The 18,549-nt window shown below is 36.1% G+C and overlaps 1 protein-coding gene across 14 annotated transcripts in view; it reads left to right on the top strand.

The window, feature by feature from the left end:
- LOC121857022 (stromal interaction molecule homolog) overlaps positions 1-18,549 on the top strand; it is a 58,570-nt gene extending 40,021 nt beyond the window's left edge. For 6 of the 14 annotated variants that reach the window (XM_042352843.1, XM_042352842.1, XM_042352839.1 and 3 more), the window contains 8 exons: positions 220-411; positions 742-839; positions 1,278-1,450; positions 7,925-8,194; positions 10,650-10,827; positions 11,361-11,387; positions 11,984-12,185; positions 13,307-18,549. In XM_042352843.1, coding sequence (XP_042208777.1) covers positions 220-411; positions 742-839; positions 1,278-1,450; positions 7,925-8,194; positions 10,650-10,827; positions 11,361-11,387; positions 11,984-12,185; positions 13,307-13,681 — 1,515 coding nt within the window. In that variant the 3' untranslated portion in view covers positions 13,682-18,549. The remainder of the gene's footprint in view (positions 1-219; positions 412-741; positions 840-1,277; positions 1,451-7,924; positions 8,195-10,649; positions 10,828-11,360; positions 11,388-11,983; positions 12,186-13,306) is intronic. The other 8 variants (XM_042352841.1, XM_042352845.1, XM_042352836.1 and 5 more) reach the window with 8 other exon arrangements.

Here is an 18,549-nt window from a genome sequence, read left to right as displayed (position 1 = left end):
GTATTGGTAATAATTATAGAGAATTTGTATGGCACAGTAGGTAGTTAGGCTCTCTATTTCCTTTTAATTCTGAGGACTGTTGGAAAAATAGGAAATAACAGTCTACCCCCAAAAAAGTCTTCTTCATTTAGAAAACAGATTAGATATATTTTGGAGATACGGTTTTGATGAATAATATACAGTACGTGTGACCAGCAGGTGTACTTTCTTCACCGGCAGGAGGAACGCGAGAAAAACGAGATGATGATGGAACAGATGAAGCGCGGGCAAGAGGCGGAGCTTGAGGACCACCACTGGAGTGCACCACTTGACCTCCAACATTGGCTCCAGCTGACATATGAACGTGAGAGGATAGCATTTGAGAAGAAACAAGGAGCGGCACGAGAGCAATTCAGCCAAGCCAAGGATCTGGTAAGAGTAAACATGTTCACACTTCTTTGTCATTTATATTCTAGACCTCAGAGCACACACCTAATGAAAGAAGCTCTTTGTTTATGTACGGTAATTCCCGTACCTTTCAAAAAGCGACGTCAAGAAGGACCTTATGCTTATCACATATCAAGTACAAATGTTTCATATTTATAGTGGGGGAAGAGGAGGCCTTGGTGAGGCAGTAGTTGTAACAGTGACACTTGTGTGGTAACTCCCTCCGTTTTATATTTGTCAAAGAAAAAAATATCATTTCACTGTGCTCAATATGGTGAGTCGTCCATTTTAATGCACAATTCAATCATTTTCCAGTGTGAGAAGCTTAACCGCCAGCGTCGCAGCTTAATGGGGATGTTGGCTTCCGTTCACGGGAAAATGGACAATGTTGACCAGTCAATCAGTCAAGCCAGGTATGTTGAAGAATGACCACTATGAGTGGGAGAAGTTGGCTGTAGGGACGGTGGCCATCATCAGTTGACATTTCGTGTTCCTTAAGTTCCATTGTTGTGCCTGAAGGGAAGGAATAGGGAATTCATTGCCAATGGTTAAGGGTTGAGTAAAGATTGACACTTATGTACTTAGTCTTGTATTGAATATTTCTCATTATATCCAACCAATTACATTATCTTGTAGTATATCAACCTTTATGTTTCATGTACACGCCTGTGTTTGTCTTCCCACAGGTTAACTCTTTGGTGAGACATTGTATCTTCTCCAGTATATTGGTGTCTGACATACTGTATAATTTCAGATATGTTATTTATTATTTTGTCTCAGAGTATGATTAAGATATTCCACATTTACTATACCACCATAAAACCGTCTACAAATGATCATTTCTCCGCTAGAACAATTATGGAAGAGGTGACCCACGAGCTGCGGGAGAGAGAACAGCGCTGGCGCAACATTGAGATCCTCGCTGGCTGTAGCATCACCACAAATGCCGGGTTACACTCACTGGAGTTGATGCTTCGTCCACAAGTGAATGGCCGACCTCACTCCACCTATGCGCCTAGTATAGGTAGGGCCAGGAGGATGTCAACAACACCTCCATGATTCTTAACTCTTCCCTGTCTCTCTCTCATTGACTTAACCCGGTGTTTTAACCAGCTGCCCCTCATGTTTCCAATAGCTTGTCATTACATTTGTATGGGTTTTGGTCTATTATTCTTCCTGGTTAAAAGTTACAGTTAACGCTGTGCTAACATCTCAAATGATTGATGTAGCATGACCATTACTTACAATATCCTGTTACTTGTGGAGCTACAGTAGAGTTTGTGTGGCTATACATATATTTGGTTGAATGTTTGTTTAATATAATTAACAGTAAAGTGAACTAAATAGAAAGATACTATCTGATTTTTCTCGTCTCGTACGGAGCTTCAATACATAGATCCAATGTATCTGTATTTCCTCTGTAAGTATCTTTGTCGTCATCAGCTTTGAGCATCACGAATGAAAACAAATTGTGCACTCATTTAGTACAGCTTCACAAATATTGCGTACAAGTGTGAAAAATAGCCGTAAGGCATTGATGACGATGATGACGTACTGAATTGTTTACCATCATAATCACTTTAAAATTATTTCTCTATATTTTCTGTTAAATCTGGGAACTTTAGTTGCCAGGACTAAATCTTCCCTTAACACATTATTTTACTTCTTCATACATTGTCAAGTACTGTACCAAATTCATAATACCTGTACTACATGAAACATATCTAAAAATATCTTGGTAATTATCACATAAACCAGACAGCTATCAGGTGGTTGGAGTCTTAAGAATTAGAATGCTTAATGACACACACAAGCTTCCAGTTTATGATAATTTACACCAAAGAATATTGAGAGTTTATTGTTCTTAGTGAATGATTGTTTCTTAAGGTCACACTCCAAAAATACTCAGCATATACTCTGTAGATAAACTTATTCATTTAAGAAAACTATTATTTTAGAAAAATGTCAGAACTCTAGAAATAAATAAAGGAGGGTAACTATTTTATTGACTACTAAAGGGGTGGGGAGTCAGCCCAGAGTAATTGACCCAGTGAGCTAGGCCATGACTTAGCACCTTAGATGTATTGAGATAGGCATACTGTATATGTATCTACCTGTCCCTTGATTGAGATAATGAATGCCATGTATGTGTGTTTACTTCTCTCTCTAACACCCAACCCCCTCCCAAACTCCCCCACCCCCTTCACCCTCCTCTATTTCCCTAGTTAGATATTAGGCTGATTTATTTCAAGACTGATCTTGTAAGACCATGAGAAACCTTCAGTGATTAGCTTATTGTAACAGGTTTTAAAGAATTAGTTGATGATCACATTGATTTTTTTTTACTCGGTAATCTTTTTACTTGTCATCATCACACAAGTTAGTTATTTTGTGCAGTGATTATAGTGTTATTATTTTTAGTTGTGATTAAGATGTTGTACTGTTGGCATATAAGGGTTGGGATATCTGTGTACTGTACAATCACCCACAAAACTCCTGTCATCTATTGTGCTGTTCCAAGTACCCCAAAATTCAAACTCATGAATCCGAAGCAGTAAACACTGATGCATTATTCTGTCCATAAATGCTTCTGATTCACAAGTCTGAATCTCGGGGTTCATGGTTCAGGAGGAGAGACGACAGGAGTTTTGTGGGTGACTGTACATGAGGTAAAGCTTTTGTGTTGTGTAGTGCTCTGCTTCCTACCATTAATTTCCGTGTTATGTAATGTCTTATCTGTCGGCAGTAATAGAGAGAAATAATTATAAGAATTGTATTTTCAGAGAGCCATGGCAAGAGTGTGCAGGAGTTAATGTGTGAATTTTTAATTTTTTCCCATATTAAATGTAATCATTTGCAGACTATTTACAGAAAACCTAAATTTCATCATATTGAAATCAATACTATCACAAATACTGTAATTTAAGGATCTTTTAAGTTAACTTTCATAATAATATTAAACAAGGAAACCCCAACCTACTGTAACTGCTAATATTGTCCACACTTTGCACCAAATCTTCTGGTTTAAATTAAGTTTTGGAAAGAACTTTTGAGATGAAATCTTCGACAAGATTACATTTGAGTCGTCGTTGACTTTATATAGGATCAGTTGAGTGACGGGGATTTTGAAAATGACACTTTAAAACATTATGGGTCGATGGTCCAGTATAGACACAAAACGGACTATTTTTGGCACTCACTTGTAATAGAAATACTGTAGTAAACTACGTGTTATGAATCCTTTGTAGATACATGTTAAGTCATTATTACAGAGTCTACATGATGGTAACTCTCCTGCTTCATGTTGTCTGGCACTTGAGCTCAGGTACAGCTCTTAAGATTATCTCATGTCGTGCTGAGAGAAAGACCATTTGTTTGTGGGGAAAAAAAGTCTGATTTTGAGTTGCTTACTTTCCTTATTTTAGCTGAAAGAAAATATATATCAACAGTATTGAGGTTATGATTCTTTGTACATTCTGTTGTTGTTGTGTACTGTGTGAGTTGTTACAGTATACAGTACTTCCTGCACGCAGTTAGTTGCATGTCTGTACCAACTTAGTGCCTTAGTTTTATACCTTATTGTAGCAATTAATATTGTGTAGTGTACATTTGGGTAGAAAGTAGAGTATTATATGGTTATTTTCCATCATGGTATACATAGAACAGGAAAGGTATTAATTTTTTTTTATATATTGCATGACGGTTGAACAAGTTTAATTGTCAACAGTAGACAGTGACTCGTTGACAGGATCTGACCGTGTATACATGAAGCGTCTCTATCACAGTAGAATAACAGTAATACAGTATACTGTACTATTATACACTGACTTACTGTATGTACTGTAGCCAAAAATTTTGCTTTTATTATGTTTGTTGAACGTAAACTGTTCCCTTTGTAAAGAAGAATACTGCAAATTGATTTTGACTATCACGGGCTTAAAAAGAAAATAATAATAATATCTGTACATTAGCCTTTCCCTTATATTGATATGATCTCCAGTGGTATTGAATTACTACAGTACGTACAGTATTTCCCAGTAGTTAGTGATATGTCTTGTCAAGGAGCAGCAGCGTTGTACTCGAGTCTGGACTTCAGCTCATGTTGAATTTTCACAAACTTGGACTTGGAAGACTCGGACCTGTACTGTACTGTACTGTACTGTACCGTGTTGTTGTTTTGTGATGACAAAGTACAGTATAATACATGTACAGTATTGTACTGTACTAGGTTTAGGAACTTGCAATACAAGGGTTGGACTTGGAGTACCTGAACAAGGTCTTTAACTTGACTGTAAACTTGGAATCGGAATTAATGCGTTCTATTACTACACTCCTAAGGGTTCAAGTTAGTCTAGTACAGTAGCTGATGAAGTATTAAGGTTGCCTGTACTGTACCAGCTGCCTGAGGATGGCCTGGATCTTGATACAACTGTAGAACAAAAACGAAAAAAATATTAATGACAAATTTGCTCCATTAAAATTACCATAAGAGAGTTGTGATGCGAGCTGTGAGTAATCTGGCGTTAGTTTTATCAGAATATCCTCCATGTTAGGTTAAGGTCTTTGTGTTGTTCATTATTTATTGACGTCAGTACAAAAGGTAAATTGAGAAATAAAATAAGTTTATTTTGTCAGTAACTTGTACCAAAGACGTTCACTGTTATTATAGATATATGGAAAATATGTCGGACCAAAAATATTGTTGCTCATGTGGAACTTTTTTATCAGTGAGTAAAAGATATTAATACGTCACAAAAACATTTAGTATGAAGTATTACTAAATTTACTTTATTTAATTATTTTATTTATTTATTTATTTATTTATTTATTTATTTGCAGGTAGAAGATTATTAGACACAATCTCAGTTATAAGCATGAAGTATTATACCATAAAGTGTTCCTTTCTTTCTCTATTATGTGACAAATTCTAACACTTTGGATGTCTCAGTTTATTTGTAGTCACACCATAAATGTCCTCCTGAACAGTCAATCACTTTTCCTGGTCATTTTCTCTGCCATAAAGTCATTGTGTTGTTACTCCACTTCTCCAGATATTAACAACCGTCATAACACTTGTCAGGCATCGGATATCTTTTTATCTTTTTTTTATAAGTTACATTGTTGTTGTTTCTTTGTTTTTTATTACAGTACAGTACTGTAATGAAGATTAAATGATACCGTTAACATGAATGCTTTTATTTATTTTATATGGGAGTGAAGGAGAGGAGTGGCCTTTAGTGACAATGTAACTGTTTTAGAGTGAAAGTATGCAGCTCAGTCAAATACATCATGATGTAATGTATTAGAGAATGAATGTGAATAAGGTAAATGGGGTATAAGTTGTAATTAAAAGGCAAGAAAAGTTTAAAAACAGTAAATAAGTACTGTACTGTACTATGTACAGTAGGTGTGTAAAGGGCATATATGTGACCACAGCAAACAATTGTCAGTTATAGAGACAAAAAATATCTACTTTCTGACAAAATTTTATTCTCATTCTAAATTTAAGATGCATTATGTTGTATTTACATTGTGGTGGCCCATGGGAATTTTTTCTTTTCATTTATTATATGTTGCTTACTCTTTTTTTTTTTCCTTCATGGGCTTCATGGCTTATTGGGAGCAATGGAACCCCAACACATGATACGTGGGCTCAATCCTATGGTCGGAAAGATTGGTAGGGCTTTGTTGTGCTGTCGGGTAAGCTGAGTTGGCCACCAGCCACCTCGAGCTAAGTCATCACCCAGGGGATTGAAACTCCTTTCATTGTGGGAAATGGCATAAAGTATCTTGGCTGAATTTTTATGATTTTGTATTAACAGTGTTGATAAACTGTTTCTTTATATTATACATTGCTGATTAGTTGCTGTAATGTGATGTAAACCAGGTGTCTAGTACCCTCTGAGGAGTTCTGGTAGATTTGCTTTATTTGATTTTTTCCGGTCAAAACTGTTTCCAAAACTATGATGCTTTTCTGTGCTTTTTTCAGAGAAAACATGACATTTTTCTGTGATGATGGATTTTGTTTTGTTATCCTTCAACATTGTGTATCTATAGAAGAACCTGCATGATGTTTGTAATATCCTATTGACCATATAGTACAGCTGGCACCCTCACATGTTTACCAAAAATACTGTACCTGCGACCACACTAGGCCAGCCAGCCAGCATGCCTCATTGCAGAAGTTCTTGCTTGGTGTTTAACTTTGCATGGTTAGTGTATTGCCTCTCACTAATTTCAATCATTTATTATTATTTTCTTTTACGCTGTTTGCCGCCGATTATATTCCAGACCGTTATGCCAGAGTACTTTTACCTTACTCCCATGATTTAACCCTTAAATGGTGGCCATCACCCGTGGAAGTTAGTTGTAGGGACGGCGGCCGTCATCAGTGGACGTTTCATGTCTCTTCATGTTTAAGCACATATGGGGTAGAGTAGGGAATCCTTAGCCACCAATAAAATCTTAACTAGACACCAAAGGGAATAGAACTTATGGACTTGGTAAATTACATGCAGTACTTTTCACTTTCTGTTCAATAGACCATGTTAGGCTGAGGTGTCAAGACTTGTTAGTGAGAATACTAGATGAAATCAAGGTCTTACACTGGTATATAATTCATGATGACTGAGGTTAACATGTCTTGTTGTCAGTCATTTTTCTGGTAAATTTAGGAGAACTTAAATTGTTCAAGTCAAATTTTTCCTCCATGAATATTACCATAGGCCTTGTGTTGTACAGGAGTGTGTGTGTGTGTGTTGACCTTCACTAACTTGTGAATACTGTCAGGAATAATTTAGTCCTCATTAGTTCTTGTATCATCAGGAATAGTCATTCTTTGGCTTCATTAACTTATGGATATTATCATGAATTGTTGAGGCTTCATTAACTGAATATTATCATGAATAATTTGTTGGCTTCATTAACTTGTGGTTATCGTCCTGTACATTAATTATATTTCTTTTTCCTTCTTTTTCTCGGTGCTGTGGTTGTCTCCTTGTCCTTCTCACAACTTCAACTTGGGCGCTGTCTTGTTAAATTGAACATTGAAACTTTTAACCCCCCCAAAAATATATATTTATTCATCTTCATCTTTTTTTTTATCTTAATTTTATTATATTTGTTTTCTTGAAAATTTGGGGAAATATCTTGACATCAATGTTTTAATGTTATAACCAACACCACCACTGCAATGTGGCATGTGTGACGCGCAATTGACGCCGTGGCGGACGATGGCGTCACACTTGGCTTACACGATTCAATATTATGCGCACTGACTGAATGCTGCAACTGTGATCATTATATAATGTTTTCTATCTGTTTACTTTCATCAAATTTACCATTGGTCGGTGCCGGTGAATTATTGTGACGGTGGTCGCTGGTGCTCTGTGGTCATTGGTATTATTTGGTTTTCTGACAACAACAAAAATCAAACCTTCAATACTGTACATGTGAATTTCATCATGAACTTGGACATCAACTTCCCATGGGCCCGTAGTTCACCAACTGTTAAGCAGCCAATCAGCATTAATGTTTCTCACTATGGGGGGCTGTACAGGAGCATCGAGTTACTATGGAGGAGGGGGAAGTTTGAACTCCTCAGGGTTAGTCAAAACACCTAGAGATTCTATGGCCGATGTCCAAGGAAGCTCTGGGAGTGGGCGCAAGAGGAGCCAACTTATTCCCCGAGACTCTGGCTCGTCCCTGGGCTCTGAGTCGTCCATGACCCAGACAAGTATTATGCATCACAGTCACACTTATTCTACAGGTGAGTCATTTTCTTATAAGTTGATAAAGTAAAGAAAATAAGTTTCTTGGTTTCCCTAATGAATTATTCTTGAATCCATTGTTGTTATCTTATAATAGTATTCATCATAGATAAAGTCCAGTGAGAGGTCATTTGTGTCATCAAAAGTTAATGGTCTGTATAACTAATATCCATCTGAACTTGTAGGTGAATTACCTTTATTAACCAATCAAGTGTTGTTCTGTATAGATTGGTGTCCTCTTCTTGAAGTTCCCTATTATACTATTTTGTGAAGGATAGAATTTAAAACATTTAAAACATTTTCATGTGAAATTATCATTCATATTTCTTGCAATATTCACAAAAATACTTATGTGACGCAGTAAAGATCATTTTGTGCTGTGCGGTAGCTTGCCGTCACCAGAAACATGCCCGAGGCTGTACCACGAAATAATGGGTTGACTCAGAAGGTTATGAGAGTAAGATTGCAAATGCGTATAAGAAAACTGATAAATGCCCAGACCCCTGACGGCCACAAGCTACAACAAGATAACGCACAAATTGTTAACTGTGTATGTATTGTTTGACCATCAAGTATAACATTATTTATCCTGATGCTATAAATGTTTGTATTTTTTATGTGGGGTATTGTAACTGTGTCAGTTTTTATGACTGTCAATGTGTTTGTGGGGCTTTTTTTTTTCTAGACACTGATTTGTACTTCAATCAGCATTAATTACTGGAAAATATTTACAAAACTGATGTGGATCTATGTTGACCTGAAAATATAGGTCTATTCCTCTGTTTATTTACTCCAATAAAATACATAACATTGTATTGTATTCACCAGAAGTTGTAGATCTGTAGGGAGTTGCTGGTGGGTCAGACAGTCACCACAGCAAGCTGTATTATTTACTATACAACATGATACATGAGCTGCCTCTCCAAGTCTCATGTTCAATAAGGCGAGACTAGTTAGAATATTTGTACTGTAGGTGTTTGGCTTTAATGCCCAGAAGACTTAGGAGTGTGCTTCAGCATGGTGAATACTGTACACATGCACACTTCTGTAGCATCAGTACAGTACAGTACAGTTATTATCTCTTAGAACAATTTGGTCACAGAGTATTTAGTGTAAAGTTATCACAGCATATAATAACAGCACAGTCACTATGTAGCCCTGGCATTGCACAGTTAACAGTTTGTGTAATGATTAGGCCACTCGTACAGTTACAGTTGTAAACTAACATCCTTATGTGAATAATAGTATTAGATGAAGCTATCATGAGCAGTCCTTATGCTGTCATCCCAGCACAGTGCAGTTATGGTAGCAATTATGTATTGTTTAATTACGATATGCCTCTCATGGTTGTATATGTGTACTAACATCAGGATCCTAATGCTGCAGTACTGTTGACAAAAGTTTATGTTCTCTGAAATTTATTGTGTGAACTATAAGCATGTGCAGCTTCAATGCATACCCTGAGATACTAAAGTTGGTGAGGGAGGCCTTGATGGGAGCATTACTGATGTGGAGCCTTGCAGAGCTTTAATAACAGCAATACTCTTCTGCTGGCTTGGGTATAGAGTCATCCTACTCTACTGCACTGTACTGTACCCTAGGTTAATAATGAAAGATTGATCCTGGAATTCTGTCATCTAACTGAGTTGGGATAGGGCTACTCAGATCTTTTCCTCCCTCAGTACATGACTGAGGTGTTGATGTGGTTGTGTTGTTTTCTCACTGAACCAACTAAAACAGGATTGAGGAACACACTGGGTTATGTGGTGGGGAAGATTCTTAAGCCTTGACCCCACTGGCCAAACTCTTTTACTAAATTGTTGTTGTACCCAGATACAGAATAAAGGTGAAGGTAATTGATATGTTTTTATTTACACAATATACACAGTTTATATATTTCAGCCACAAGTTTGGATCTCTGGGAAGCTGATATTGACCCACAGACTTACTGACTAATATAAATATACTGTATAAAGAGTCACCATATCCTGGCTCATTTAGAAACTAGAACTTTAGGATCAATCCTTTATATATGGGTTATTTTACTGTACAGGCTGCTTAATGAAGGGTTCTGTGTCTTCGGGTGTGGTGTGGAGGGAGAGGGTGATTGATTTACTCAAGTGGGTTAAGAGACCAACCCTGGCACACATAATGGAGGTTGTCTGAGGGCTTATAGATTCCCTCAGTTAGTCACCTGTCACAATATGCAGAGGAAGGGAGAAAGATAATAGGTCTCAATAGTATGCTTTGAATTATATTTGTTTTGCACATATGTGAACATGTAAACTCCTTTGGGGGTGTAAGTATATTGTGTAATGAAATATCTGTGTCATATTAAGTCGATATTTTGTATGTTTATTCATGCTACAGTATTAGTAATATTGGTGGATACTATTGAATAATGTAACTTTTTAACTTTGCATAAAGTTTGTCTTAAATATGAACTCTTGACAGATTTAACTCATCACTTACTGGATAAGGAGCACATTCGTCGAGTGTCTAGTACTGGGAGCATTAACCGCATTCTTCCACTAGAACATGACCCTAGTAAAGACTCCAATGATTCATCAACAGAAGAGACAGATGTATCTCAGTGTGTATCAGAGACTACTAGCTTCACCATGGGAGGAAGGTACTGTACTGTGCTCTTGTTCTTTTATATTGCCAATGTGTCCCAAGTATCTTAGCATTGCCAATATGTCCAAAGTAATCCCAGTAAATGTTAGATCCCTTGCTACCTCTTACGTTGTCATTGATTTCAGTTCCTGCATCAATGTCCGAGTCATTTTCCACACTCGGGTTAAGGTTGATATCTGTGTGAGTGGCATTGATGGCAATTTCTTTGATAACCAATCAGAACAGTCTTGTCTTCATAGAATAAAAAACTGAGTCCTGTATCTCCTTTTCCTTCTGTGTACACTTGAATTTTATACACAGAGTTTGAGAAAAATTTACCAGTAACAGTTTGAAGACATACTGAATACTCTAAGTAACTTCCTCATGACATCAGAAGTACTATTACTGTACAGTACTACACTGTTGTTGTAAGTGCTGTCTGACCTTTGGTTCAGTTCACTAAAACTATATAATTTGTTTAGATTATAACTCATCATATTAAATTCCCTATATTTACCTCTGCTAAAAAAGTATTTACTCTCCCCCTAGCAGCGGGATCAGAGGATCAAAGAGAAGGTTGGTTTTATGTGTAATGATCAATGGTGTTGTTCTTGTTTAAAAAAAATCACTGAATTATGATCTGAGATTGTGGTTAGGTTAGGGAACACGGTGTTGATGGAGAATATCTCGAGGGACTTATGGTGGAAAGGTTATTCATAGAGCGAGTTATGTTATTCTATTTTTGTGTCCACTCTTAACAACTTAGTGATGCAATTAGATATTACAATGAAGCATTCTGTGTTGTTATATCATCACCTAACAGGTTGTCATGTGTAAATTTTATGAAAAACTTGTTCAAGGTGGAAGTTAACATTGTGGGTTAAATGTTTTCATTGATTAATTGATTTTCACTACTGTATATAACTGCTCAAGGGGTTAAGACATGGCAATAGAACTAGGTGTTGTTACATCATCACCAGAGATATGTGTAGCATACAATTTTTATAACCACATAATCAAGGCTAAGGCCTGAATTTAAGGTCATTATCGAACAGTATTTATAGCTTCCTTACTACAGGTATTCATGTTAGTTAATATTTCATGTATTAAATTACCATACACATGATTTTGATACACATTTACAATACAGTATAGTGTTTCCGTTTCCACAGTCGGCTGACGCTGAACTCTGAAGGCGGCAGAGCAATCACCTCCTCACAGGTGAGTCACTCGACCCCTCATTCATCTTCCACACACCCGCCTGGGACTAGCACAGGAGTCACACAACACAAACCTTCTCCTAAACGCAGTCCCATGCTCAAGTCCTACAGTCAGGACACAGATGTCAGCACCAGATGTGACACACAGTTGAAGGTATGAATTTATTAAGTTACTGTATATGGTGTGGATTTCAGTTTATGTTGAAGTAGTTACAGTATTTGTGACTAGCACAGCAAGTAGAAGCCTTGACAGATGTCCAGCAACTTTGTGAATCCCATCCATGGTACTTGGTGTAGCTGTGGAATTTATTTATGTAACAAGACAAGACGAGACGAGAAGTGTGTACTGTACAGTATTTGTAGTAATGTGAGGAGAAAAAAATATGGGTGATACTGATTTTTGTTGTTGTTTCAGTGTGAAATGGCAAGGCCGAGTTAAAACCTCATATGGTGTTATCTTCGTGTCTGTGGCTGTCAGTAGATATAATGTTGTAAGCATGATAAAGTCTTCTGAAACAAAAATAATCTATGTACCACATGTTTTATGGCACAGCATAATTGACTTAAAATATTCTTAACATCTTTAATTACTGTGTTACAAACATCATTAATTGACACTAATTACTTGATTTTTTGAATTCTGGACTTAGATCCTTAACCAGCATGTAAAGTAGTACTTTTTAATGAAATTATATACCCTGTATATATATATATTTTTTTTTATAACCAAAAAGTGCAGAAAAATAAGGTACAGTATTAGGTCAGACGTATTTCTGATATCAAACGAAAAAGTAAATTTTATTAAAACCGTCTGTACAGTAATAAAACACAAAAAAAATATTAAAACCAAGAAAAAAGCATAGTAGATTGAATTTTTTAAACCATTAGTTTAAATTGGCCAACTCCGTGTTTTAACAATAATGAAGAACACTTGTGAGTCTTAGCTTTTTAGTGTTTGTAGACAGAGGTCCCACCTGTCTCTGTAGTACCATAGCCTTCTCTCTAACAGTGTGTGTGCGTGCGTGCGTGCGTGCATGTGTGCGTGCATGCATGTGTGCGTGCGTGCGTGCATGCATGTGCGCGTGCGTGCATGCATGTGCGCGTGCGTGCATGTGCGTATCTTTACTCTTGATTGCATTAATTAAGTAGAGACTCAAAAATAGAAACACAGAATATGACAATGCTCAAATGGACTGTAGAAAACTGATATTTACACTTTACTTTATTAAGACTTTTGAATGTAAACTAACAATGTACATTTTCTTTCCTTGGCAGGAACGGGAAAAAATATTTGCCAGTGACCCATTTCTGGATAGTCCCAAGATCACATCTCTGCGTAACAGGAAAATAATGACGTCCCCGTCGGAAGAAGGGAACTCTTCCGATTCATCCTTAATAGAAGAACGTTCACCAAGTGCCGATTCTAGAAAAAAGCCAAGTAAGAGCAGGTTCAGTAATGGTTTTCTTGGGAGTCTGAAGTTCAGTAAAAGCAAGAAGACCAAAGACTCAGACAAGGACTCTGTTAAAGATAATACAGGGAGCAAAAAAGTGAAGGACCCGGAGAAGGATTCCATTAGAGATAACACAAGTAGTAGCAAAAAAATTAAAGACGCGGAGAAGATTAAAGACAGCGTGAGTGAGAGATGTTGAGTGATTTATTATTTATTTATTTTTATTCTGTACTTCACATGATTAAAAGTATCTCTCCCCACCTACTACTCTGAGTGGGTAAGGAATCTCCTCCATATTAACTTGTCTTATGCACAACTTTTCTTACTTAAATCTTATGCTTACTGTACAGTCCCTCGTCATTTCATAGGCTAGAATTAATATTGTCTCATTTTATCACTTCCAAGATCTAAAAATCCCTCTTCACTTCATTTGGTAAATCTCAAGTCCCCTTTCACATCATTGCTCTTCACTTCATTTACTACACCTCAAGTCCGTTCTCACTTCATTTGCTAGGCTTCAATTTCTTTCCTGCCAGATTGCTTCTCTACCTCATTTGCATATTCCCACGATCATAGGTATGAGAATTAATGGAAAACTCTGCCATAGCCATCTTAAGCAGTGTTCCTGCCTGCTTTTCTGTACCAGTCACAGTCACACGAGATCCGTTAATAATCTGGATGAAGTGAATTTAGTCGCTCTCCTGAAATATTTGTGCTATATTTTTATTATCATCTTTTAGACAATAATGCACTTCCTGTTCCATAGCTATATATGTATATCACTTTTTACAACACATATATCCTCATTTTTGCTTCACACACACGAAAAGAGTGCAGGGAATTTTGCTTAAAAGGATTCTGGAAGAGTACATTTTATGTTGTGTTCATTATATACAGTATATTTATCTTCTCAAGTAGAGGTATTTTTTGGCTTCATAATATTTATACAGAACTGTTTTGGTCTTTATGGCTGTGTATTCTTAAATCATAAATTACCCCGGAAATTAGATATATAATTAGTAGGAAGCAGTAGTTAGTCTCACTCCACTCCATCTTGTACATTCTAGCAGTGCTGGCTTAATCTATCACATGTTTTTGCCTCGAGTAACTTTAAAGTCTATGAGAGGAAATAACTTTTAATACTGCTTCAGTTTCTGGTAATGTACCGGTAGGTTGTATTGAAGTCTATCAGGAGTGATGGCAGCTTTATGTTCACTCGATTTTCTTACCATTTTGTTGACTAGTACTGAAAAAGTAGTGCATTAATTTTGCTCTGTATATATTAGAATAATCATAGTGTGGGGATAAGTTTATTAGAAATCTCTCTTATACTATCATTATAAACCCTCTTCATTACATATAAGTAGAGAGAGAAAGTTGTTTCTAATTTTACTAAAAACAGTGAAGTGAGAGCCAAGGCCTTGTAAGATAATTTACAAAATGTATTCCTTGCTACTGAAATTTATTATACCTTTTGTAGAAGTATCATATGAAGTATTATATTCAGTTTTTCCCTGAATGATTATGGTTCGTATAACAAGATCTGGATCATCCTGAAGCATAGTTTATATCAGGCATGGGCAACCTTTTCCTTAATCATGGCTGCATTACGATTTAGATATTTTTTGGCGGGCCAACTCATCAAAATGTATATCCTACCGAATTCAAAAGTAATGTTAATATGGTACTAGCACGGACAGTGAAACAGTTAATCTTCATGTTGGGGGCGGATCCAGGAATTTAAAAAATGGGGGGGGTCCAAGAAGTATATAAATGCCCATGGAGAGACCTAATCAGACAAGAATATAGGTAGAACAGACATCCAGGCATGAAAGGCGGTGTGACCACCGCCTGTGACCCCACTTGGACTTGCCCAACCTTATTTAATTCCCAAGTGACCCACTGCCACACAGCAGCTAATCCATCAAACAGACCACGCCGAACTTGGTTCATAAACTCACACAAGTTAAAATGTTTATGTTGTTGACTATTTATACTTATTTCACTGTTACGTTTTCACAGTTACTTACTCTTAGGTGATGAAACGGTAATGAATTGTGTGTTAAGATTATTCTTTTAATAAATATTGTTTACTCGCCATAAGCTGGCTGCATCTACCTGAACCGCAGGCCACATTAAATAGAATTTCTCAATTACACCACAAGCTGCACAAAGACATGGTTCGGGCTGCAGGTTGCCCATGCCTGATTTATATCATAATCTCCAACTGTTGGTATCATAGGATTGTGACAATATCAGAGGCACATGGGATGAAACTGTACTTGTAGGCATTTGCAGCACTTCTTCCAAGATGCTGGAGTGTGTTGTAATCAATGGTTTCATGACAGCCATTATTTGTTTACATTTTTCGGTAACTTCTGTGACCATGTTCCTATTGGTAGAGGCTGCTTGTTGTAATTTATGTCCTCAGCTTGTTCAGAAAGTAAATTTTGTGAGGTTTACAAAAAACTTTTCAAGCTCACACCTGAACTCTTATTCCCATAAAAAATTGAATCAGATCCATTGTGAACCAAACTTGTTTGGTACGTAAGCTACAGATCATTCAGGAGCACTGAATACGTTTACCAGATGAGTTGACTTACTCTGTTTAAAATTGTTTTAACATTTACAAAGATAGAAAAGTAGTACCACTGTCATTCACATATACAGTAGTACTACTGGTAATTACACAGTTATCTATTGTTGGTGGAAAGTTTAAAAGGTTGTCGAGGAGTTACTTGTGAACATCAGGTTTTAAAAGGGTTTATATCAGAAAGGGAACCATTAGGTCCTTTGTCCTTTTTTGAAACTGAAATGAGCAAATGACTTTGATCTCATTAGTATATACAATACTCGTATACTTGTAAGAAGTAATTTTTGCCTTCTGTATGTATACAGCACTTTTTATTAATACAAATAATAACAAATGTGAGATGAAAATAATGCATATGTGAGTAGATGATGCATTCACTGAACCACAGTGATTTAGGGGATAACTTGAACAGAAATCTTCTCCCATTGGAGCTTTTTTGTCTACAGTATTAACAATGCAGACTTGTTGGTGGTTTGACTCATTCTAAAACATGAGAGAATTTAACTCTCTCATATCTGTATTGTATTGTTCTTGTATACTTATCTTGTCCTAAATTTTCAATGCCTTCCTCTCAGGAAAACCTACTGCAAAATTCACAATTCTTTTCCTGTACCAATTTTTACTACAAGCTTGTGGTAGCCTTTTCATTGAAAACCACAGAATAATTCTTTAGCAGTTGTTTCAAGAAATTTAGTTGTGATTTTGACACTTAGAGGAGTGACAATATATAAAAAAAAAACATATAATATATATATATATAATTTAAGTAACTTTATAGTACTGTATTGTGATAACATAACCAATATGCATTAACTTTTTGGCAAATATTTCAAGTGCTTCTGTTGGACTCCAGTAAACATTCATGCTCGGTAGAGAGCACCAGATATACCGCTCAAGAAATTGCTGTGGTATTTCATTCTTTCCTTAGATGGTACTTTATTTTGTTTATTTATCCCTTTGAGGAAAGAAAAGTAGTACAGTATATATTGTAGTATGAAGTTCAGCTAAATAACCGAATGATTGATTTTATAAGTTCCAATAATGTATTCATTTTTATAGTGCTATGTGGACTCCCCTGAGAGAGCAGTAACAACACATAGGAAAATATTTTGTTTTCTAACATTCAAGCTGCATCACTTTATGTTATTGAGCAAGTATTCTCTGGCTACTTGATTGATGCCTTCCAGAGACAAATATTACCATCTCATGTTTATCCTTTTCCATTTTACTTGAGTAATCATTTTGTACTGCCTGATGCTCTCCAGTTCCTATTCTCCCTCCCTCTTTACAATACAGTATGTTGCTACAGCTGTATTTCTCATTTCACACTTTATATTTCCTTGTGCTAGTGAGAGATGCTAATGTGATAGTCAAACCAGTAAGTAATTTTTTTCTGCAAATGTTTGAGTTGTTGTTGTTGGGACTGACTCTCTTAAACACGCAGAAATAACAGAATAACTGAAGTGTTTGTTGAAGATTACACCCCCCCCCCTTCCTCCATATTACCCTTGTCCCAGCTTTGTGTGTGAAGAAAAGGTGAATGTGATTATGGTTGACCTTGTGCAGTTAGTCTTGAATGTAGACTATTGATGTGTGCATACCGGTTACCTGATCAATCTTACCTTGTTTCTGTAAATTAACTTTATATCAAAGGTTTAGTTAAATTCATCTGTTAACTGACCATGATATTAAAGCCTCTTTGCACTGATAACTTGTTTATATACTGTACTTAGCATTGTCAAAGAATATCTGTACACTTGTTTGTGCCTAAACTTTTCTGTTAGTGTTAACTTCTCTCCCATTTACATTAGATTTATAAATGCACAAAGATATGTGAATGCAGTTGCAGGTTTACCGCTCACATAAGACTCTTAAGTGCACTAAGTGTAGGGATAATTTTACTGGAGACAAGTTTGCCTCTCTATTCCTAAACCTTATTTCTAAGTTTTCTTGCATGACACATATAAACAGAGGATATAATCTTTAAAGCCATATCCCAAAAGGCTTTTTATTATATGTATATATGTTTATTAATGTATGAACGTGTGTCTTGCAGATACACAAAATTCTATGCTCATAAAGTTAACAAGGTTTACTTCTAAAATAAAAAGGGTTAGCTTTTCTGGGACCTTTATGGCCATGAACACACCATATCCACTAATATTCTCCCAACTTCGTGTGACTGTGGGTTAATGTTTTTTTTTTTTTTTTTTTTATGGGTGGTGAGCTTTTTTAATAGTACTTGTCCAGGCAAAGTAGTGCAACCCAAAGGACTGGACAACCATTACTGTACATATATTTCAGATTAATTTATTTCTGTATACACTGTATAGTATGCTGATAATGCATAATTAAAATCCAGAATTATTATAGAAGCAATGACATAGTAATATATATACAGGTATATATATATATATATATATATATATATATATATATATATATATATATATATATATATATATATATATATA

The sequence above is a fragment of the Homarus americanus genome, unplaced genomic scaffold (genome assembly GCF_018991925.1).
Source record: "Homarus americanus isolate GMGI-L3 unplaced genomic scaffold, GMGI_Hamer_2.0 scaffold44060, whole genome shotgun sequence".
In the NCBI taxonomy this organism is placed as follows: Eukaryota; Metazoa; Arthropoda; class Malacostraca; order Decapoda; family Nephropidae; genus Homarus; species Homarus americanus.
The sequence above is the reverse complement of the archived record's forward strand: the minus strand, read 5'-3'. Positions and strand labels throughout refer to the sequence as shown.